The following is a 24,789-nucleotide window of genomic DNA, read 5'->3' as shown; positions in this document are numbered from 1 at the left end:
TTGATACCTTGCTGAAAACCCTCACAATTGTTGGCCAACACATTTTGTCATGGAGTTTTCATTCAATAGGGTTTAGAGTACATTTCATCTTAAGCCATTCTTTTAAATACGGTAATACCTTTAATTAGAATGTTGTACCTTTAAATACCTTTTAATTCTAATTTTGTTGACGGACTCAATAGAATACACAGAGTCAGAATCTAGGGATCAATTCAAGAAAGTCATCATTCGTCTCTGTTTCAACACCAACTGGTAGATTTAAAAATACTCTGATCTTGTAGATTATTTAGGTACATTTTAGGGTTAGGAAAGTATGTATGAATCATAAAAACAATAGTCCTATAAATCTACCCTAATTCTTACTAATCATGGAAGTTTGATGACAACGGCCCATCCTACATTTACATAAGTGTTCAGACCCTTAACTCAGTACTTTGTTGAAACACCTTTGGCAGCAATTACAGCCTTGAGTCTTCTTGGGTATGACACTAGAAGCTTGGCACACCTTTTGGGTAGTTTCTTCCATTCTTCTCTGCAGATCCTCTCAAGCTCTGTCAGGTTGGATGGGGAGCATCGCTGCACAACCATTTTCAGGTCTCTCCAGAGATGTTTGATCGGGTTCAAGTCCGGCCTCTGGCTGGACCACTCAAGGACAACAGTGCAATAATATGTAACAACTTCACAACAAATACACACATCTAAAGTAAAGGAATGGAATTAAGAATTTATAAATATTTGGACGAGCAATGTCAGAGTGGCATAGACTAAAATACAGTAGAATAGTATAGAATACAGTATATACATATGCAGGGGCGGAAATCCCGGGGGGGACGGGGGACACACGACCCCCCCATCCTGGGAAAAATATGATTTGTCCCCCCCAATATATCACTGAAACATATCTATGTAATTTAAATAATATTAATAATACGCAATGAAAGCAATTGTGCTGATTATAGACACTTAATAGCGCATTTTTAAGTTTCAAAAGATTGCGACCCCCCCGCCCTTTGCCTCACAATGGTTTGATCCACTGGCAGTTCCTTAGTTTGCACGTAACTGCCGTGAGGTTCATCCAGTCAATCGCGCACACACACACTAGCTGAATATGCAGAGCTAGCGCGCAAATATTAACTATTAAGCTAGCTAGTACCTATTCTATTTATGTGGCATCGTCAAAGATGGAATCAGCATGCAGATGATGTAAGTTAGTACTTCAAAGTCCCTGTGATAAGGTTAGCGATAAACTGAAATCCAAACTGAACAGAACTACACTCTCTTCTACCATTGTCTTAAATATATTTAATGGTCTCGTTGCAAAAGCTAAATTGTCGCAAGGGAACTTTTATTTATTTATTTTATTTCACCTTTATTTAACCCGGGTAGCAAAGATTATAGCAAACACCACTGAAACTGAATTGGTGCTCGCTAGCTTTGCAAATTCAGCTATTGTTGGAAGCCAGCCAAACTATTAAAATTACAAAAGGTTGCAGCATATGTTGTGTAAATGGTGAACTCATACAGCTGTCAACTCTTGTCATTTTAATCCGTTTCACATTTGCTAGCTACCTTTTAGATCGAAGCCCAAATAGAATGATTGAAGATGATAGAAGCCCATCTCCTACTGTAAATAACCTACACACTGTGTGTGTGTGTAGCCAGCCAGCCAGGTAGAAAAATGGCAGAAAAATAAAAGACGGACATCAGAGTATTTTTCAATACACCAAAACGCATAGTAAGAACCCTAGTAGCCTAATATCTCAAAGACTAGTTGATAAAATGTTCATAAGAAAGAAATGAAATTCTAATGGAAATGTTTCACAATGATGTCATTAGGCAGAGCAGGCAACAGATGGCACACAGACAGCAGAGTTGGGGACAGATATGCAGGGACAGACTGGCAGAGACAGGGAGTCTCAGGTAAGTTTGTTGAGTCTTTGTTTGGCAACATTATGAAAGGTTCTCAATTTTTTTGACTTGTAAAATAGGAACATAATTGGAAAATGCCATGGATACCCCCACTCTCAACTTAAACTGGTGACTGAACTAAGATTTGTTAAAGGCAATGGTATTGCTGTTGTGATTAGTTGTGTAGTTTTGGGTACCGGTAGTTAGGAGTACGGCAAACACCTTATTTCTTTGGTTCCTCAATATACATTTACCATATTACAATGTAGGCTATGTGTTACAGCACTACTTTTGGTGTCCCCCTCAGGAATTGCTCTTCAGAAAATGTCATGTAATTGTCCCCTCCAAAGTGGATATCATATTTTCGCCCCTGTACATATGAGATGAGTAATACATAGACAGATACAGTAGAATAGGATAGAATACAGTATATACATATGAGATGAGTAATACATAGACTAAGATACAGTAGAATAGTATAGAATACAGTATATACATATGAGATGAGTAATACATATGAGATGAGTAATACATAGACAGATACAGTAGAATAGAATAGATACATATGAGATGAGTAATACATAGACTAAGATACAGTATAATAGGATAGAACCTAGTCTGTTCATTATATACATCTACATGATGTATTGTTACACCATGTAGGAGCAGTATAGACCTAGTCTGTTCATTATATACATCTACATGATGTATTGTTACACCATGTAGGAGCAGTATAGACCTAGTCCTATACCTAGTCCTATATTATTTTATACTAATACAATTGCTCAGAAAAATAGATTTAATTTAACATGTAATTCTCAAAAGGTAGGGGTCTGAATTATTGCCACCCATGTTTTCAATACTCCAGCACCCTCCCCTTGGGAGGATAATGACACTGAAATGTTTTATGAGTCTGAAGACTGAGATGGCCATTGAAAATGTTGATTTTTGTGCCCAATTAACCATTTCTTTGTGGATGTTGATGTGTCTTGCTGGAAGATCCTCTTATGGCCAAGTGTCAGCCTCCTAGCAGAGAGGTAACCAGGTTTTGGGCTAAAATATCCTGGTAGTGGGTAAAGTTTATTTCTTTTATACAGTAATTTTTGCTCATCTTTATCAAGGGTATCAATAACTAGGTGCTTATTTAGATATCTAGTTATTTGACTGAATCAGAAATACAGATGTGGAGTAGAGGTTAAGTTTGTTTTAAATTCTCATATAAAATCTGAACTAATCAAACAACACTTGTTGCTCTTTGTACGTGTTGATATAATATTAATATTTAATGGAGAGGAAAAAACGTTTCCCTAAACTGCTTTATAATAATATAATTCAATGAAGAAGAATAAAAATAGTTGTCCCTCCTCAACTGCGTTTCCTCCCTCCAGACAGCAGATGGCGATATGTGTCTTTCAGGCGATGTTTCTAGTGTGACGTTTTATCTAGTCGACGGAACGCTTCTTCAACAACTGCAGCCACCTCGGTAGCTCGCTAGCCAACAAAGTCGGAACATTCAAGCTGTTTGGACAATTTCGTGGTTTAATTGCCACTGTGATTTAAACATAGTACTCCATTTTATGTAATATTTACGTTGTAAGTCAACTAGCTGGCTGGTTAAGTTAGCACTAGTCTAGTCGCTAATGCTAACTAGCTGTTATCCCCGACCATGAGTTCACTAAGCTACTCTCCTTCTGTTAAAGAAGATGAGGTCTGCTGGACGGAGAAAGAAGGTCTGGTGAAAGAGGAGGAGGAAGAGGAGGCTGTTACAATACAAAAACAAGTAGAGGGTGAGGCTGTTACCGTGAAAGAAGAAGAGAAAGACGCGTTCAAAGTGAAAGAGGAGGAGGATGTTACTGTGAAAGAAGAGAAGGAAGATGCCATTTTTGGAGTGGAGGATGAAGTGAAAGAAGATGAAGACGTTTTTGGAATGAAGGATGAAGAGGGGGAGATTACTGTCACATTAGAGGAGGACGAAGAAGAGAAGACTGGAGAACTGATTAACACCAGTAAATACAGTGAGTACTATCTTATAAAACAGGGACATTGATCTGATTAACAACAGTAAATACAGTGAGTACTATCTAATAAAACAGGGACATTGATCTGATTAACAACAGTAAATACAGTGAGTACTATCTTATAAAACAGGGACACAAACTCTGCAGTTGTTGAACTAATGTGTGATTTTTAAAAGGGCATTCTACACTCAAATATGTTTTTGTACTGTATGAATTGTTCATGACGTCCTCCAGGGATTTTTAAACTTTTCCTGTTGAAAAGTGATATAAATACAGTAAAGTATAAACACACTAAAAGGAAACAAATAAATGTTTTGAGAAAAATTGTGTTTTTTTTTAACAACTGCAAACTAGAAGGAGTGAGTGATGTCATAGTAAGGCCTTCAAGGAGTTGGCTTGATGGGAAGTCGTGATGTCATCCAATAGGAGGCTGATCTTTATGTGAATATTCATTATTCTTTTAAAATCCTTCCTGTTCTGTCAAGTTGGTTGTTGATCATTGCTAGAAAGCCATTTTCTAGTCTTGCCATAGACTTTCAAGACGATTTAAGTCCAAACTGTAACTAGGTCACTCAGGAACATTCAATGTCATCTTGGTAAGCTCCTCCAGTGTAGATTTGGCCTTGTGGTTCAGGTTATTGTCCTGTTAGGACAGTTTTTTTTGTATTCAGATCTCTGAAATGCTCTCTATCTATGTAACATTTAGTGTCTCCTTATGTTACGCTGGGAAACAGTTTTCATTGGCACAGAAATCCTAAATAATTTCAGAGTTTGCTAAATCCAATGGTTCTAACCAAGAGTCACCTTAACTTTATTGACACTCAAATGGATACTGTCATTAACGTGGTTCTTCAATAATTACACATAATTCTTAATACTGTAGCTGTTTAGTTACAGTCACATGTTCAACTATCATCAGATGATCCAGGAAATCATTTTCTGAATGACAGTCATGTCGTGTCTTTGGCTATGCCGGATTAAGTGATATGACATGCTAACTTATAACATGATTTCTCTGTAATTAATATTACCTGATTAAGCTAATCATGTAAATGTAATTAACTAGAAAGTCGGGGCACCACGGAAGAACGTTTATAGAGCCGTTATCTTCCGAATAAACTCTTAAAATACTTTGTAATATTTTACATCGATAGCAGTCAATATTAACCCTTGTTTTATTTTCAGTCTCATAATGAAAGTTGTAAGTTCTTGGCTATCTTCACGAACCCTGGCTAACAAGTTGAATTAGCAATACAAAATTGGGTTTATTTATTTTCTAAATACCTAACTAATCACACAGAATTACAAATACACAGAATACAATGATGTCATACAGAAAACGTCCCGGTAGACGGAACAGATATGACGGCTGGTTACACAAAGGAAAGGGGGTTGGGCTTGAATGAAAGAGTGGGAAGATTTAGGAACAAAGAAACAGCAGCTATGCTATCGTAAATACATTATCTTATGCATTCTAAATGACCGCCCATTTGGAAAAGGAAAATTCAATAAATATTTACTCTGAGCTGCGCTTCGGTAGATTGGTCGTAGATGCTGGCCGGGTTGGCCAACAGATCTCCCTGTTTTCGGAAGAATGTCAATGGTGGTCGATTGGATACGTGGTGGTATCTTCGTCTGGTTGTTAGACTGGATCCGTCGTCCGTCCTTTCCTAGCCCACGTTACAGCGGCCGCTGCTAACTCAACGGCTAGGAAGTAGCACTTCTGTAGTGAATAAGCTCAAAGTTCATACCAGTTCATACCATAGCTCACGCCGAGGTTGGCTTAGTTGACATGTGTGTCCTTCTAACGTAGAGGCTGCAGACCTCCCGTACTGGAACCACCTGGTTATCTTTTCGTCAAAGGATTATATAGTGGAGAGGGGGAGGGAGGTGTTTCATCGTTTATAACCCCTGTCCCTTCACAGGGTTGGGCCACTGATCGAGCAGGGCACTTTCCTTATGAAAACCCAAATCTCTCATTCGGAAGCTAAAATTACATTTCATCTCCTAACAAACATTTTCAATATCAAACATTTCAATTGCATAACAATTCCATGTGACTCTGATAACTAGAGGGTGGATACTTTCCCAGGTACAGTTTATGTCGTCCTGTCATCAGTCATAATGTCTCAGATGACAACCGAACTGACATACATACTCATTACGTTCCCAAGCATATTTCCAACTGGTTTTATTAACAAAATATGTGGTACCTTAACCCCATTTGTTTGATGTTCCCAGACTCTCTATATTTAACAGGACAGCAGTCCTTCAGTAGGGTCAGTAAGAGAGGGGAAGGGAGAAAGGTATTTATGGGGGGGGTCATAAACCTTACCCACAGGCCAACGTCATGACAGTCATATGACAAACATCATGACATGCAACAACAACCAAAGTGCTTCTTCATTCATTACTTTGGTAAAGACAGTTATGCCGTGCTCCATGTTGGATCCAACATCCCTAACAAATTGATGTTTATAATGTGTTATTGTCTGGTTGATTTACAGCAGGGTCTCATTAGTCTGTTTTGACACAGAGATACTTAGCTCATAATGTGTAGAGAACTGTTCCTTGATGGATAGGCTATTGTACAACACACAGAGCTATTTTCCTTTATTCAGGACATTTAGAATGACAACACATTACAGAGTAGCCTAGTGGGATTATTCACAAAATTATCTGGTGATCAGGTTATGAAATGTCATGACAAAGACATTTTAGTTTCCATGTTTCACCTGAAATATTAAATGATTTATAGTCCTAGGTCTATGTTGTTGTTAGGTGAAGTTATGGGTCCTACAGTAGGTCTATGTTATTGTTAGGTGAAGTTATGGGTCCTACAGTAGGTCTATGTTATTGTTAGGTGAAGTTATGGGCCAATTTGTTAAACACTTAGTGTACAAACCCTCATTGTCAGGCTGATGTTAAAGCTAGCCAAAGAGCATTTTACTGGTTGAAGTGTTTTTTAAGTGTAAAGCAGTTGATTTGCGACAATAACACAAACATATTAAACAGGAGATTCAAATGAGCATTACAGTTATAATCCAAAAGTAATGTGAAATACACTCATAAGCAACCTGTAAATGGAGGCTATTTTTGCTGTCAGCCTATGAGAACTCCCCTGAGTTTTCCCCCACGGTGGTGAAGTAGTGAATAGACACATAGCTTAATGTGAGTTTCCTTCAGTAGCACTCCTGATAGTGCGTTGTAATATTCAGAATGCTTTGTGATAAACTAAAATCTTCGCTCACCATTTTTTCTCCAGGCAGATAAACTACATCCATAACTAGTGGTTTCCTCATTACCAGATATACTACATCCATAACGAGTGGTTTCCTCATTACCAGATATACTACATCCATAACTAGTGGTTTCCTCATTACCAGATATACTACATCCATAACTAGTGGTTTCCTCATTACCAGATATACTACATCCATAACTAGTGGTTTCCTCATTACCAGATATACTACATCCATAACTAGTGGTTTCCTCATTACCAGATATAGTACATCCATAACTATCGGTTTCCTCATTAGCAGGGAGGAGTTTCTACAACTAAATTGCATGTGCATCGCCCTCGTGCCGCAATTTTAGCAAACACAGAAAGGGGCCAAAATTGGAGACCAAAAGTCGTCTGGCACACTGCTTAGGATTTCAACAACTTTAATGACTTATTTCTAGCCTACAATCATCGATGTTACTACTAATGTGAAAACAAGACAAAATATGAATATTCTTGCTCATTTTAAGACAAATAATTGTAACTTTTAAGACAAATAATTGTAACATTCATTACAGACTTAAATTGTTGTACAACATCATGTCTACGCTGTTGGCATCACCTTTTACAGTGGATTTCCGCTGTTGTGGGCCTTTAACCATCTGTCTGACTTTGTTGTTCACACAGGAGAGATACTTAACTATCGTGGATCCTCTGGGGAGCCTCAACAACCTCATGATGCTGACGAGGCAGAGAAGAGTCTCTCCAGATCAGAACACAAGAAACACCTGCAGAGATCCACAGGGAAGAGAACTCACTGCTGCTCTGACTGTGGGAAGAGATTCACCTCATCAGGCATTATAATTCACCAGAGAACACACACAGGAGAGAAATTTTATAGCTGTGATCAATGTGGGAAAAGTTTTGGTCAATCTAGCGATCTGACAGTGCACCAGAGAATACACACAGGAGAGAAACCTTATAGTTGTGATCAATGTGGGAAGAGTTTTATTACATCCAACATTCTGACTCGACACCAGAGAACACACACAGGAGAGAAACCTTATAGCTGTGACCAATGTGGGAAAAGTTTTACTGAATCTAGCAATCTGACTCGACACCAGAGAACACACACAGGAGAGAAATCTTATAGCTGTGATCAATGTGGGAAGAGTTTTGGTCAATGTAGTGATCTGACAGTGCACCAGAGAACACACACAGGAGAGAAACCTTATAGCTGTGGTCAATGTGGGAAAAGTTTTGGTCAATCTGGCCATCTGACAGTGCACCAGAGAAGACACACAGGAGAGAAATCTTATAGCTGTGACCAGAGATACTCTGATAATAGATCTTTGATCAAATATCAGAAAATACATACATGAAGGAGTTGTTTCATGATATCAATGAAATAATGTCACAATGTAATAATGTCACAATGTAGAATTTTTTAACATTGTAGTAGGAGTATTTCAATGATGTCACAATGTAGAGCCCTAAACGTTTGTCCCCTGTTCTATTGATTTCAACATGATATGGATATTAGCCTCAGGGGGAAAATCCAGACTCTGAATTGAAAGATTACTATTTATGTGATTTAACAAAAAGTGACTAACACAAAAAGAGTTGTGTTACACTTACCACGTTGGTGACCCACTTGAATCAAAATGCACCACTTCAAAATGTAGCTAGCTGTTTTCTACAAATTGTCCTCTAACCAGTGATGTACACATAATTCCCAGATTCCATGTGGTTTTTAGCTGTTACTTTTAACAGGACGTGCAACCTCATCTCCCTCCTCTCGCACAATTGATTTCAACGTGATATTGATGAGTTATGACAAATAAGTGTTGTGTTCCTTTGTTTACCAACCCCTACATTTAAATGCATCTCTCCAAAATGTAGCTGACTGTCTTCTGCAGGTTGTCCTCTAACCAGTGAGGTAAAATATATCTCCCATTTCCATGTGTTTTTTAGTTGTGTTAGTTTCAACATCACGTACAACCTGATTTCCCCCCTAATCGATATCAGTGATTTATTGCTACTTGTCAAAACAACAGCGTTTTTGGTGCTTGTGCAATTTATAAGCTGCTTGTTTAAATAAATACAAGTAATATGATTATTGTGGGAGATGTTTGTGTATATAGGGAAGGAATATATGGGAAGGTGTTTTACCTGAGCTGGTCCAGGTTCTATTTAAGAGTGCCTGGCCCAGTGCTCCAGTTGGCTTGATACATGTGGAGAGTCAACACCTTTTTGGTTTGCTTCCTGTCTTTAAGTTTGGTGTGGGTTTTTCTTTTGTTTGCCTCTTCTTGGGCAGATTTAGTGGGTCTCATGGTGGGTGTCTTTTAGGTCCCAGTTGTTGTTACTAGTCAACTTTCAGTGGACACCCCCATAGTGTCTTTCAGAGCCCCTCCTAAAACCCCCACCTGTTTAGTTGTGGTTGTTGTCAGTGACTCTGTTAGTTCCCTCTTTTATGTAAGGGACATTTCTGGTTTTCTTGATGGGGGTAACAACAAACAAGCGTGTATTTTGGGATGTTGCATACGTTTCTTTAATATTTTAATCAATGGATTTTCCTTAGAATGCTCATTAGTCTTTCAGTTGTTCCTGTGTTTTTTTTATCCTCTGATGTTTGTAAAATAAATATTTGTAAAAAAAATTTCTTCTGTGAAGCCATTGTGTTGCATCCATGTCTGAAATGTGCTGTATAAATAAAGCTTGATTTGGTTTGAACATATTGTAAAACAAATTACCCAATGACCGACCAATCAACAAATATGTGCAAAAGCAACACGTATCTTGGTCTTTCTTGGTATGAAAAACAGTATAAATTCAGTATATCTCCCACTATTTCAAAATAGTGCATGTTATGTATGTTTAGTATCACTTTTCAACCAACCCAGTTCATTTGTTGAAAATGAAAAATGTTTTAGTTAACAATACATCAAAGGATTCAACTACTGAAAACTGAAACAAACAAATGGATCAACCAGATCAATCCCACTTTTCCAGCCTGCTGAAGGCGTGGTGGAGTGGTAAACACCACCCCCGGCTCTACCAGGGGCTTGAGGTGGTCTCCCACAGCTCTGATTATGTCATGTTCTGTGGCCTTGCTGTTCCATTTTCTTGACTGTCCCTGCAACACAGAAATAAACACATTTAGTCATATTATATAAAACATCACATATATAAAACATCCAATCACTCCAAGCTGCATTAGGTTCAGATCTACCAGGATGGGCATTTGACGCAGTCAGGCCACCGAATATATGCATAAGCAATGTAAAGAGATGGGGTGAATGAGTGGGGAAAAATACATTTTCCACAAATTATCTTCATAAATCAAATCAAATGTTATAGGTCACATACAGGTGTTCAGCAGATGTTATTGTAGTGAAATGCTAGACAAGACAAGTAGGCACGCAATGGATTATGGTCATTGTAGTTAATTACGTTTTATGCGCTAAACTATGTAGAATATTGGCCTGTTGGAAACTACAACTCTCTACTACATCACACAGTTCAGTCTGGGTCTGATTTATCTCTAGTGAAACTACAACTCCCTACTACATCACACAGTTCAGTCTGGGTCTGATTTATCTCTAGAGAAACTACAACTCCATACTACATCACACAGTTCAGGCTGGATCTGGTTGATCTCTGTACAATGTTGTGAGGGAAAATATATGTTAACCTCTTTAAGTTGATATGACTTCTAATGTGTTGAAGGATCTCTTTAAGGTTGAGAAGTTTATGTGTATGTTTGTGTGGGTCTGCAACCACACACCCTCTGGGCAGACAGGCCAAAGGAGCTTGGCCCCAATCCAGGAAACCGTTGATCTACTTCAGATGAACTGTGTCTAGAGTGATTTCCTGTTGTTTTGACACCTCACTAGAAGACTAGAATAACTAGCTGTTGCTACAGAACGAGACGACCAATTCACAGTTAGTCTGTGTCTCGTTCTCCACACACGTACACATACCAAGATCACATGTTTTCTATATGCACAAGATAGTTTGACTATATAAGGCTTCTGAACTCCTTGTGTCATCGAGCTCTCGGCCTTCCACCTCAGAGTGTAGGGCTGACCAGCTACATTATTGCAATTCTTATCAAATAAAGGTTGATTGTTTGAAGAAATGAGAAAGTCTCTCCTGATTGGTTAGAATTTCCACCACAATGTGCAGTAACAATGATAGACCAGACTCATAGTACAGAATGAATGACTGACTGCCCAGTTCAACATCAGTTCACATCTCACCTCATACAGTATTGGAGCAGCAGCAGCTGACTGCCCAGTTCAACATCAGTTCACCGTCTCACCTCATACTGTATTGGAGCAGCAGCAGCTGACTGCCCAGTTCAACATCAGTTCACCGTCTCACCTCATACTGTATTGGAGCAGCAGCAGCTGACTGCCCAGTTCAACATCAGTTCACCGTCTCACCTCATACTGTATTGGAGCAGCAGCAGCTGACTTGATCGTTGATACTAATCATCATGTTTGAATTTGAGAGTAAATAGAGCCGACTACACTCTAAAAATGAAGGGTTCAACTGGAGTTGTTCTCAGATCCCCTAAGAACCGTAGGGTTCTTGGTCAATGAAAAACAGCCCCAAAAGGTTCTTCAAAGAACTTGTTAGAAGGTGGGTTCATCGAGGAACCTCCGTTGTTGCTGGACTTCTTCCGGGAACTTCGCAATTACGACTGAAAACGATGGTGACAAGTTTGGATGCGACAACAGTTAAAAAGGTTAAGTTGGGTTGATGTTTGGCTCTGAATATGTCTCGAAATAATTTATTATAATAATATAACATACTAATAATGAATAACGAAGACAATTCTGGTTTTCTGTGAATATCTTCCATAACGTTACTATAGTTAATGAACGTAAATATTAGAAAGCCGGGTTTGACCGTCGGCGTTGTATGAGCTACAGTACAGTACCGTTAGCTAGCTAGCTAACGTTATGTCCTAACTAGGCACAACTAGGTTTGGATTATTTCCTCAACTTAATTCTTTCCCATATATTGTATATCGTTTCCATAAAGCCAACATGGCTTTACACTCATTAACGTAAGTTTCCAATCTAGAGCAGTTCTCACTTTTGTGATAATGAACTAGCTAACGTTAGCTTCGTTAACTAACTAACTAACTAACTAACTAAACTAACTAACTAAGGATGGTGACCTGTCCAGACGAGATGTTACAACGAACTGAATCGTCAATGGAGGTCTTCCTCTTTATATAGCCTGCTACAGCATGCAATACTATTAACTCACAAGGGGGCATAACGCTACATGTACAATACTATCCCATTTTGGAAACGCTACATGTACAATACTATCCCATTTTGGAAACGTTACATGGACAATACTATCCCATTTTGGAAATGTTACATGTACAATACTATCCCATTTTGGAAACGTTACATGTACAATACTTTCCCATTTTGGAAATGTTACATGGACAATACTATCCCATTTTGGAAACGTTACATGTACAATACTATCCCATTTTGGAAACGTTACATGTACAATACTATCCCATTTTGGAAACGTTACATGTCCGCCTCCTTGTGGAGGGAAATTGTTATCTTAGATGGTAGCTGTCGATGGGATTCAAATGCATAATGGTATTAATACAGTGTCTAGACTACCTCTTTTGTATAAATGCCCTTCAGAATCCAAACACAGTATTGCCACGCAACAAAATGTTGCGTATAATCTTTCAAGTCAGCCTGATAAAATATTGAACAATTTGTGTACAAAGATATCTTGAAATGTGATATTAGGCCTGTATGGCAGTACTGTTACTGTATGGCAGTACTGTATTGGCTAGTGCTTTCTCCAATATGTTATTCTATTTTACATTCAATTGTATGTCGATGTTATTTATCTTTCAATATTTATTTAATATATATATTTTTTATGCTTGAAAGACTATTCTTTGACACATTTTCTCTTCCTTTGAAACTCTTATAGGACAGAACATGGACACAATGCAATTGGGATCAAGAAGAAGGTACAGATATGTTGTAGGACAGCTGCATTTGAAGTGTACATTTAACCTACATAGCAGTCAATACAAACTGAAGTCTATTAGCGTACAAATATGTGCAAATTATCTTTTCAGATCTTCTCAGAAATGAATCAAGTCCATGGAATGGATATAGACAAAAAGATAATTCAAGGACTATCAGAGGTAGAGAGGCGAGGCAGGGGTGAGGACATCATCCTGCTATTTTGACAGTCCCTGAAGGACAATACAGAAGAGGGATTTGCTCTTATTCCTTCCCTTTCTCTAATGTATTTTGTAATAAAATTAGCAAGTGTAGTAAGATCATTGCTTTACTTTACTAGGACTGGAGACCACAGCAGCGATTCTGCTCTTGCCCTACCTCTTCAATGAGGACCCGAGTGGCCTTTATGGCCATGACAAGGTATGTCTATGCACCAATCATCTGTTTCTTCATAAACATAGGTGTGCATGCTTATATAAAACTACAGCTGAACATTTTTTATGTTCTTTGTTAATTGTATGTGTGTTAATCTTTTCTTACTTTTGTTGACACAGATTTCACCGCTCTTCACTCCTTTACTGCACATCGGTGGAAATCCATTTCACCATGAGAGTGAAATCCCGCTGGCCTTTGATGGGGAGAACATCCAGGCCCTCGAGGACATCCCCATGGGACTTGGGGCTCTGCTACGGCTGGATTTTCTTATTTTCCCTAAATTTCCCCAAAGTATCAGAAAAACACTTATGTTGTTAAGTTACTGTGTTCTGGGGATCAGAGAAGTTGGGGTGAAGTTACCAGGGCCGGTCATAAAGATGGAAAACTTCCTAACATAACTAAGTGGATTGAGATAAACTTTTGTTATTGACCAAATACTTATTTTCCACCATAATTTGCACATAAATTCATAAAAAATCCTACAATGTGATTTTCAGGATTTTCTTTTCTCATTTTGTCTATCATAATTGAAGTGTACCTATGATGAAAATTACAGGCCTCTCTCATCTTTTTAAGTGGGAGAACTTGCACAATTGGTGGCTGACTAAATACTTTTTTGCCCCACTGTAATTATATTCCCAGTATTACTTCATCAAATCTCTAGTAATCTTTATACACACATACAATTCATCATATTTTCATATATTCACAGAATCCATATAAAACGTAAGTAATTCTTAGGTACTCAAGACAACCATTCCATTTGCTTTTTCAAGGACTCTCCACAGCTACGAAGCAGCTCTCCAAACATACTCCCAGCGGAACAAAAAAATTAACTTTTGTTTCCCGGACAATGACCGGATCGTCAACGGTTCTCTAACCTCCCAGAGACCACGGCAAAATCAAGCCTCCCAGGAACTATAGACCTTCTGCTGCTTTCTAAATGATCATCACGCTCTCAATACAACCCCGTGATTTTCTATCATGGGCAGTGAAGGAACCCCAAGATAACGTTATATCAAAGCTTATTATCCACATGTCAATCATCTGATTAAGCATATTTCTATGAGGAACTATAGATCTATCTCTGTGAGGAACTATAGATATATCTCTGTGAGGAACTATAGATCTATCTCTGTGAGGAACTATAGATCTATCTCTGTGAGGAACTATAGATATATCTCTAGGAGGAACTATAGATCTATCTCTAGGAGGAACTATAGATCTATCTCTAGGAGGAACTATAGATAGATCTCTGTGAGGAACTATAGATCTCTGTGAGGAACTATAGATCTCTAGGAGGAACTATAGATCTCTAGGAGGAACTATAGATCTCTAGGAGGAACTATAGATCTCTAGGAGGAACTATAGATCTCTAAGAGGAACTATAGATCTCTAGGAGGAACTATAGATCTCTAGGAGGAACTATAGATCTCTAGGAGGAACTATAGATCTCTAGGAGGAACTATAGATCTCTAGGAGGAACGAGGAACTATAGATCTCTAGGAGGAACTACAGATCTCTGTGATGAACGACAGATCTCTGTTACTATCCAAACTTCAGATTAAGACACAGTCACACAACTCTCATATCACAGTCACAACTCTCATATCAGTCACACAACTCTCATATCACACTCACACAACTCTCATATCACAGTCACACAATGCTATTCCCAAACATACCTAATCAATTAGTTGTTTTTCAACAATATTTTAACCTGTTTAGGATAGGGGGCAGTATTGACACGGCTGGATAAAAAACGTACCCGATTTAATCTGGTTACCACTCCTACCCAGTAACTAGAATATGCATATACTTATTACACATGGATAGAAAACACCCTAAAGTTTCTAAAACTGTTTGAATGGTGTCTGTGAGTATAACAGAAGTCATTTGGCAGGCAAAAACCTGACAAGGTTTCAGGCAGGAAGTGGCCTGTCTGACAAGGTGTCGTTCTTCTTGTCTCTGTTTATTGAAGAGTGAGGATCTTAGCTGTCCCGTGACACTTCCTACGGCTGCCATAGGGTCTCAAAAGGCGGCAAAAAGCTGAATCGTGGCTTTGCAGGCTCTGGCTGAAAAAAAGTAGCGCGTTTGGGTAGTGGCTGGTTACAGTACTGTGAGACTCAGGCTCGTGCCCGCGTCGACCGAAAGCTTTGTTTACTTTTCTCAGTTTAGCTAAATGGACATTCCCGGTCGGAATATTATCGCTTTTCTACGAGAAAAATGGCATAAAAATGGATTTTAAACAGCGGTTGACATGCTTCGAAGTACGGTAATGGAATATTTAGATTTTCTTTGTCACGAATTGCGCCATGCGCACGACCCTGATTTACCATTTCAGATAGTGTCTAGAATGCACGAACAAAACGCCGCTATTCGGATATAACGATGGATTATTTTGGACCAAACCAACATTTGTTATTGAAGTAGCAGTCCTGGGAGTGCATTCTGACGAAGACAACAAAGGTAATGAAACTTTTGTAATAGTAAATCGGAGTTTGATCAGGGCTAAACTTGGTCGGTATCTAAATGGCTAGCCGTGATGGCTGGGCTATCTACTGAAAATATTGCAAAATGTGCTTTCACCGAAAAGCTATTTTAAAATCGGACATATCGAGTGCATAGAGGAGTTCTGTATCTATAATTCTTAAAATAATTGTTATGTTTTTTGTGAACGTTCATCGTGAGTAATTTAGTAAATTCACCGGATGTTTGCGGGGGGTATGCTAGTTCTGAACGTCACATGCTAATGTAAAAAAGCTGGTTTTTGATATAAATATGAACTTGATTGACCAAAACATGCATGCATTGTATAACATAATGTCCTAGGGTTGTCATCTGATGAAGATCAAAGGTTAGTGCTGCATTTAGCTGTGGTTTTGTTTTTTGTGACATTATATGCTAGCTTGAAAAATGGGTGTCTGATTATTTCTGGCTTGGTACTCTGCTGACATAATCTAATGTTTTGCTTTCGTTGTAAAGCCTTTTTGAAATCGGACAGTGTGGTTAGATTAACGAGAGTCTTGTCTTTAAAATGCTGTAAAATAGTCATATGTTTGAAAAATGGAAGTTTTCGGATTTTAGAGGAATTTGTATTTCGCGCCACGCCCATCATTGGATATTGGAGCAGGTGTTCCGCTAGCGGAACGTCTAGATGTAAGAGGTTAACTGGCGGTTTGGAACCAGACAGTTTGAAATTGAGCACAGGACGGATGACCGGATCAGATTCTTGTGCTTCTCTTATCCCATCTTTTGGGATCGAGCTGATTGTTGCAGTGGTTGTCTCATCTTCAGCTGATACTGACATAGATGCAGCTGACAGTGACCAAGGTACAACAGCCTCTTTCTGTACCTCAACTGCTTGTATCGTGGCGGCAATGGTGTCTGGTGGAAGCTCCTCAGAACATTCTTCCATCAGTGACTCTACATCCAGTGGCATCCTTGACAAAGCATCTGCATCACCATTCTCTCTGCCTGGCCTGTACTTTATTGTAAAGTGGAAATCAGCCAATTCTGCAACCCACCTGGAAGTGGTTGCGTTCAGTTTTGCAGTAGACAGAATATAGCTGAGCGGGTTGTTATCGCTGTATACAGTGAAGGTCGGAGCATAGTACAAATAATCACGGAACTTATCAGTGATTGCCCATTTTAGAGCTAGAAATTCTAGCTTGCCCGAGTGGTAGTGATAGTTCTTCTCAGCTGCTGTTAAGGTTCGAGAGCCATAAGCAATGACCCTAAGCTTCCCATCTTGCTTTTGATAAAGAACTGCTCCCAAGCCTTGGTGTGACGCATCAGTGTGTACAACAAATGGCTGAGTGAAATCAGGGAAACCTAAGACTGGTGGGTGAAGCAAACACTCAATCAGCTGTTCAAGTGCCTGTTGATGCTGGTCAGTCCACAGGATTGGCTTGTTTGAGGGCACCACATTACTTACTTTCTTTGTTTTTGTTTTCCGTGGGTGGTGAGGTAATTTCTCTGAATCTGCTTTCAGGAGGTCATACAGGCAGCTGGCCCTCCTAGAAAAGTCTTTGATGTACTGTCTGTAGTAAGTGAGTAAACCAAGCATTTTTCTGAGCTGGCCCACAGTCTCTGGTCTGATTTCTTTCAATGCTCTTACTGCTTCAAAATCGGCTGGGTCAACTCGGCTGCCCTCTGCAGACACTATTCTGCCCAAATAACGGACCTGGGGTTTAAAGAGATCACACTTACTTGGTTTGAGTTTAATGCCATACTCTCTGAGACGCTGCAAAACTTTTCGCACATCATTCACATGGCTGTCGAATGTTTTACTGAAAACTAGCGTGTCGTCCAGATAAGGAATGCAGATGTTATCCCGGAGCCCTTCCAAACACTCCTCCATACACCGCTGAAAAGCTGCAGGAGCGTTCATGAGGCCGAATGGCATACGTATCCACTCATAGAGTCCCCATGGGGTCACAAATGCTGTCAGTGGTCTGCTTTCTTCAGAGATTAACCCCTGGTGATACGCTTTTCCCTGGTCTAAGAGGGAGAACCAGGAATTACCACCTAAACTGTCCATGATGTCTTGGACCCGAGGGATAGGCTGGCGGTCGGGATGTGTCTTTCTGTTAAGGTCTCTGTAATCTATACACAACCGGAGGGTCCCGTCCTTCTTCCGAACGCACACGACAGGTGAAGAATATGAAGAGTTTGACTTCCTAACCCAGCCCTGGGCTATGAGGTCATAAAGGTAACCCTTCATCTCCTGATTCAGTGGCCTGGGCACTGACATGTATGTGCGCTTGACTGGTTCAGAGTCCTTTAGAGAAATAGTCATTTTCAATCGTTCAATACAGCCAATGTCATTGTCTGATCTGGAGAAGGAGTGACACTCTTCTCTAAGCATTTGCCTAACAACTTCTCTCTGCTCTTCGGTGAGGTGATTTAAACCTACTGGTGGATCCCACTGTTCAGTAGCAGTACATGGGGTTCGAACGCTTGTGTGATTCACTGTGGCTGGGGTGACTGTTTTTTCAAACACCTGGGCAGGTAACACAGTCATAATGGTTTGTACTGTACCAATTATTGTGCGTCCTAGCAGGGCAATGTCGTGGTCAGTGGGGTTAGAGACATCAAGCATGACAACTGGAAAAACAGCTTTCCTGACTCTGACTAGTGTGTCAAAGAACTCAAGGTCGTCTGGCCACTGCGGGTTCAGGTCTGGCTGGAAAAGCATTGTCATGTCCTCTTTGAAAGGCTGGGAAGCTACACGGCACTCAATCTGAATGCTACTGTGTTTTGGTACAGCAACCTTCTCTTTCTTGGTTTTCACTGCATATTCATCTGTCTGTTCTGCGCTAACAGCCTGTATAAAAGCTCTCACCTTGTTTCTTTTGAGGTTTGGGAAAGCTGTTTTTACTGTACTGTATTGTTTAGTCTTGTCGGTCATTGTCAGGATGTGCTCGATAACATTGAAACCTATGATGGGATGCGATAGGTGACAGCCTTTCATTACTAGCACTGGGATGATCAGTTCCTTTGTTTGGTCAGTTTCAGAGGCTAGCAGAAAAGTTGTTTCAATCCATCCCAGGTACGGCATTTCAGTCCCATTTGCTGCAGTCAACCTTAGATCATCAGGTGAGTCCAGGATTTCTGAAACATCTCTCAGCCTTGTGTTTGGGAGAGATTTCTCTTTCCATTGTTCATCAATGACCGATACCTGAGAGCCTGTGTCCCATAGAGCTTGGAGGTGGTGGCGATTCAGGTGACACTCAATAAGGCACTGTCTGCCGACTAGCGAGGTGACCTTACGGGGGTGGCAACCTTGAGCTAGGGATGGTAAAGAGTGGGCATTTTCCTCTGTGCAGGAAAACCTTTCCCTGGTAGAGTCAATTTTCAGGTGAGTGCATTTTTCCCTATGTTTAGTCCAATGTTGGTTTTGACATACTTTGGAACAGTACAGTGTCTCTTTACATGATGAACATTGTTTCAGGTTCTCAAATGAATCTTCTCGGGCACAATTTGCACATTTCTCGGACTTTTTGGTAGCTACGGTTAACACTCGTCCCTCAGCGGTAACCCTTCCCCGTTGAAAGGGGCCTCTCTTGATGGTCTGACTCCCCCGGATTTTACATCCAGCTTGAAAATGTTCTCCACTCCCACATCGGAAGCAGTGTGTGCAGCGTGCATCTGTTCTGGCCTGCTGGCAGACAAAACACCTCCTTGGAGCTTGAGCAGAGCGGTTGGTATACAGGTTAGGTGCATATTGATGCTGTGCAGGGTCAGGTGCTTGGGGCTGACTGTAGTTGCTGTAATACTGCTGATGGGAAACAGGTGGCTGGGGGTCCCTATCTGGCCTCCTAACTGGAGGTGGGGCATAGACACAAGGCGGTGACTGAAATATAGGCTGCTGTAATGTCTCCTTAATCTGAGCAATCTCTGCACTGAGACCTTTTAGAGAAGCTACACCTGTCTTAAGTTCAGCTAACTCTGTTAACAGTTCTGCGGGTATCTTAGCTTTGGCTTCCTTCACAGGGCACTTTGCAGATGGCGTATCTTCTAACTGGACTACACTTACCGTTGTAGCAGGCTGTGGGGAATTAAACCGCCTTTTGTTTCGTCTTTCTATCTCATTAGCACAAGCAATGTTAAGCTTCTCTAGCAAAACCTCATCTGATGTTTCGCTATCTAGCAGGAGAGGCTGCATGTCTATCCTGATACTGTCACTCTGGAGACCTGTAAGGACTGTGTGTAAACACATGCGCTGGACTAGAGCAGGGTCATACTTAAGCCCTGATTCTGACTCCTGGGATGCAAACAGTACTTTCTGCCTCAAATCTAAGATGCGCATCAGGAAGCTTTGAGGGGTCTCCTTGCTATGCTGTGCTTCTGAAGCTAGCTGTTTGTAAAGCTCTGTTGCACTCTTCTCTTGGAAGTGGGAACACAGGATACATCTAAGTGTGGGAAGAGTTAGCTGGGGTTTACCCTCCAAGTAGCTGCGTAGCTGTGAGCCTGGAGAAATAGCCCTGACTACTGCGTCTACTATTTCTACCTCAGGATAGCCTCTGTTAAGTCCATTCTCAATCTGATGGGCAAGGCTGGAAAAAATCAGTTTATCTTTCTGGCCCGGTTCACCTATCTGACCAGAAATTTTAAACTCTTTGCGCCAGTATGAGCTGGGCTGTGCACTGGGTGAGAGCGGCACGCTCACCTGAAGATTAGCATGGGGTTAGGGCTGACGCAGAGAATCACTGGCTTTGGCTGCAGTAATCTGCTCAGTTCCCACCCCTTGTTGTGGGGTTGCAGTTCTCAGTTCCTCTATTCTGTGATGTGTTCCGGCTGTTTCAATATCATGGTCAGTTTGCCCTGTTTTGTTATCTATGCCACTGATCATCTCTGTCATTTTGTCTTTAAGTAGCAACCATTCCGACATGCCGCCATCTTCTAACTCTGCAACTTCCTCTCTTTCAAGGAACATCATAATGTGAGTCATCAATGATATGCGGGATTTGTCTTGAACATCTCTTCTCTGTTCACCTGAGATGTCAAGGAAATCACATATCTCTAGTAACTTGTCTTTAGTCAGGGTGTGCAATTCTCCTACTACCTCTTCCTGTAGTTCTTCCAAGGCGGTCGTCATGTTGACAGAACAGGAGGAACTTTTACTGTGCAGGAGTTGACTCTGAATTAGATGGTCCTTACTGTCTCTGATGGTCGATCAATGGCCTCAGCTGACACGTACTTAACCACCAACTTCCAGCTCTCCTCGAACAGCAACACTTTCCTCACTGCAGCCTGCCTGAGTTGTTATGTGGGGATTTAGCTGGCTCGGAATTCAGCGACCAGGATGTGGAAACTGGACATCTGAGCAGCAATCTCAGCGGAGCCTCCAAAAATGTTACGACCCTGAAAAAGGGGAGAAATAATCACGAGAGTGATACGGTATTGTTTCCTCAATGAGAACTTTTACTGTAATGAGGAAAAGACCGCGATTTCCCCGCGAACTTGGGTGGAGACCAGAGCAATCGATCTCAGGCTCATAGATTAAAGAGCATTTAGTAGATCACAGATTAACACTTTTCCCCTTCAATTAGGCACCACAAAATAAAGTAATCAATATAACGTTTACACATTCCTTTTACAATTCTTACCTTTTGTACTCTTGATGGATTTTAACTTTAACACAATTATGAATGTTATCAATCTCTATCAACTAATACAGAATGCATGATCTTTTTAACCTTAGATGTTTTAAGATCCTCACATACTATGAACTTACTAATACATTAAAAAGTATAAACAGGCTATGAGCATTTCCTTTAACCTGTCACATTTTCATTTATTATTATATCACTTTTCAACAGGAAAAGTTATTTACAAAATCCCTGGAGGACGTCATGGACAATTCATACAGTACAAAAACATATTCAAGTGTAGAATGCTCTTTTAAAAATCACACATTAGTTCAACAACTGCAGAGTTTGTGTCCCTGTTTTATAAGATAGTACTCACTGTATTTACTGGTGTTAATCAGATCAATGTCCCTGTTTTATAAGATAGTACTCACTGTATTTACTGGTGTTAATCAGATCAATGTCCCTGTTTTATAAGATAGTACTCACTGTATTTACTGGTGTTAATCAGATCAATGTCCCTGTTTTATAAGATAGTACTCACTGTATTTACTGGTGTTAATCAGTTCTCCAGTCTTCTCTTCTTCGTCCTCCTCTAATGTGAAAGTAAACTCCCCTCTTCATCCTCCACTCCAAAGACTGCATCTTCCTCCTCTTCTTTCAATGTAACATCCTCCTCCTCTTTCACTCTGAACGCGTCTTCCTCTTCTCTAACTGAAATGTCTTTCTCTTCTTCTTTCACGGTAACAGCTTCACCCTGTACTTGCCTTTGTAGTGTGACATCCTCCTCTTCCTCTTTCACGACAACGTTCAGCCACAGTCCTTCTTTCTCCGTCCAGCAGACCTCCTCTTCTTTAGCAGGAGGAGAGTAGCTTAGTGAACTCATGATGTTAGCTAGGGATAACAGCGAGTTAGCATTAGCGACTAGACTAGTGCTAACTTAACCAGCCAGCTAGTTGACTTACAGCGTAAATATGAAATTAAATGGGGTAGCTAGTTGTTTACACATAAGTATGTTTAAATCATAGTAGCAAATAAACCACGAAATTGTCTAAAGAACTTGAATGTTCCGACTTTGTCAGCTAGCGAGCTACCGAGGTGGCTGCAGTTGTTGAAGAAGCGTTCCGTCCACTAGATTATACGTCACACTAGAAACATCTCCTGAAAGACACATATCGCCATCTGCTGTCTGGAGGGAGGAAACGCAGTTGAGGAGGGAAATCTGTTTTTATTCTTCATTGAATTATAATATTATAAAGCAGTTTAGTGAAACGTTTTTTTCTCTCCATTAAATATGAATATTATATCAACACGTACAAAGAGCGACAAGTGTTGTTTGATTAGTTCAGATTTTTTTATGAGAATTTAAAACAAACTACATCTACTCCACATCTGTATTTCTGATTCAGTCAAATAACTAGATATCAAAATAAGCACCTAGTTATTGATACCCTTGATAAAGATGAGCTAAAATTACTGTATGAAATAAATAAATAAACTTTACCCATTACCAGGATATTTTAGCCCAAAACCTGGTTACCTCTCTGCTAGGAGGCTGAAACTTGGCCATATGTGGATCTTCCAGCAAAACAAAGAAACTATAAATCAAAAATGTTCTATGGCCAACTCAGTCTTCAGACTTGAACTCCATTGAAAACCTGTGGTTTGAATTGAACAGGGCAGTCCATAAGAACAGACAAAATAAATCAAGGACCTGGAGAGATTCTGTTTGGAGGAATGGTCTAAGATCCCACCCAATGTGTTCTCTAATCTCATTAAACATTTCAGTGTCGTTATCCTCCCAAGGGGAGGGTGCTGGAGTATTGAAAACAAGGGTAGCAATAATTCAGACCCCTACCTTTTGAGAATTACACGTTAAACTATATCTCTTTCTCTGAGCAATTGTATTAGTATAATTTAATATAATTTCCCTTTATTTTTTACATACAATATAGATCAGTATTTGAATTCTTTATTTTTTAGAGTCGTTTATCTCATCTTTATCAAGGGTGTCAACAATTTTGTCCCCCACTGTACCTCCATACTGCTCCTACATGGTGTAACAATACATCATGTAGATGTATATAATGAACAGACTAGGTCTATACTGCTCCTACATGGTGTAACAATACATCATGTAGATGTATATAATGAACAGACTAGGTATATACTGCTCCTACATGGTGTAACAATATATCATGTAGATGTATATAATGAACAGACTAGGTCTATACTGCTCCTACATAGTGTAACAATACATAATGTAGATGTATATAATGAACAGACTAGGTCTATACTGCTCCTACATGGTGTAACGATACATTGTGTAGATGTATATAATGAACAGACTAGGTCTATACTGCTCCTACATGGTGTAACAAAAGTTTGGGGTAACTTAGAAATGTCCTTGTTTTTGAAAGAAAATCAAAAAAAATTGTCCATTAAAATAACATCAAATTGATACAGTGTCGACATTGTTGTAAATGACTATTGTAGCTGGAAACGGCAGATTTTTTATGGAGCATCTACATAGGCGTACAGAGGCCCATTATCAGCAACCATCACTCCTGTGTTCCAATGGCACGTTGTGTTAGTTAATCCAAGTTTATCATTTAAAAGGCTAATTGATCATTAGAAACCCTTTTGCAGTTATGTTAGCGCAGCTGAAAACTGTTGTCCTGATTAAAGAAGCAATAAAACTGTCTTTCTTTAAGCTAGTTGAGTATCTGGAGCATCAGCATTTGTGGGTTCGATTACAGGCTCAAAATGGCCAGAAACAAACAACTTTCTTCTGAAAATCATTAGTCTATTATTTTTCTGAGAAATGAAGGCTATTCCATGTGAGAAATTGCCAAGAAACTGAAGATCTCGTACAATGTTGTGTACTACTCCCTTCACAGAACAGTGCAAACTGGCTCTAACCAGAAAAGAAGGAGGCCCCAGTGCACAACTGAGCAAGAGGACAAGTACATTAGTGTCTAATTTGAGAAACAGACGCCTGACAAGTTTTCAACTGGAAGCTTTATCAAATAGTACCCGCAAAACACCAGTCTCAATGTCAACTGTAAAGAGGCGACTCCGGGATG

General features: G+C 39.8%; 2 protein-coding genes across 2 annotated transcripts; one reads left to right on the top strand and one right to left on the bottom strand.

Moving 5' to 3' along the window:
• Positions 1-3,361: 3,361 nt before the first annotated feature.
• Positions 3,362-9,925, top strand: LOC145863051 (uncharacterized). The gene is made up of 2 exons (XM_082968254.1): positions 3,362-3,923; positions 7,837-9,925. Exons 1-2 carry the CDS (start codon positions 3,575-3,577, stop codon positions 8,529-8,531), a joined length of 1,044 nt encoding a protein of 347 aa, XP_082824380.1. The 5' UTR covers positions 3,362-3,574; the 3' UTR covers positions 8,532-9,925.
• On the bottom strand, positions 8,141-22,814 carry LOC106567938 (uncharacterized). Its single transcript, XM_045711998.2, has 3 exons — positions 22,248-22,814; positions 13,713-21,476; positions 8,141-10,285 (listed from the first exon to the last, which is right to left on the bottom strand). Exon 2 carries the CDS (start codon positions 20,419-20,421, stop codon positions 16,459-16,461), a length of 3,963 nt encoding a protein of 1,320 aa, XP_045567954.2. The 5' UTR covers positions 20,422-21,476; positions 22,248-22,814; the 3' UTR covers positions 8,141-10,285; positions 13,713-16,458.
• Between the last annotated feature and the right edge of the window lie 1,975 nt (positions 22,815-24,789).

Source organism: Salmo salar, chromosome 02 (genome assembly GCF_965601325.2).
Source record: "Salmo salar chromosome 02, fSalSal1, whole genome shotgun sequence".
In the NCBI taxonomy this organism is placed as follows: Eukaryota; Metazoa; Chordata; class Actinopteri; order Salmoniformes; family Salmonidae; genus Salmo; species Salmo salar.
The sequence above is the reverse complement of the archived record's forward strand: the minus strand, read 5'-3'. Positions and strand labels throughout refer to the sequence as shown.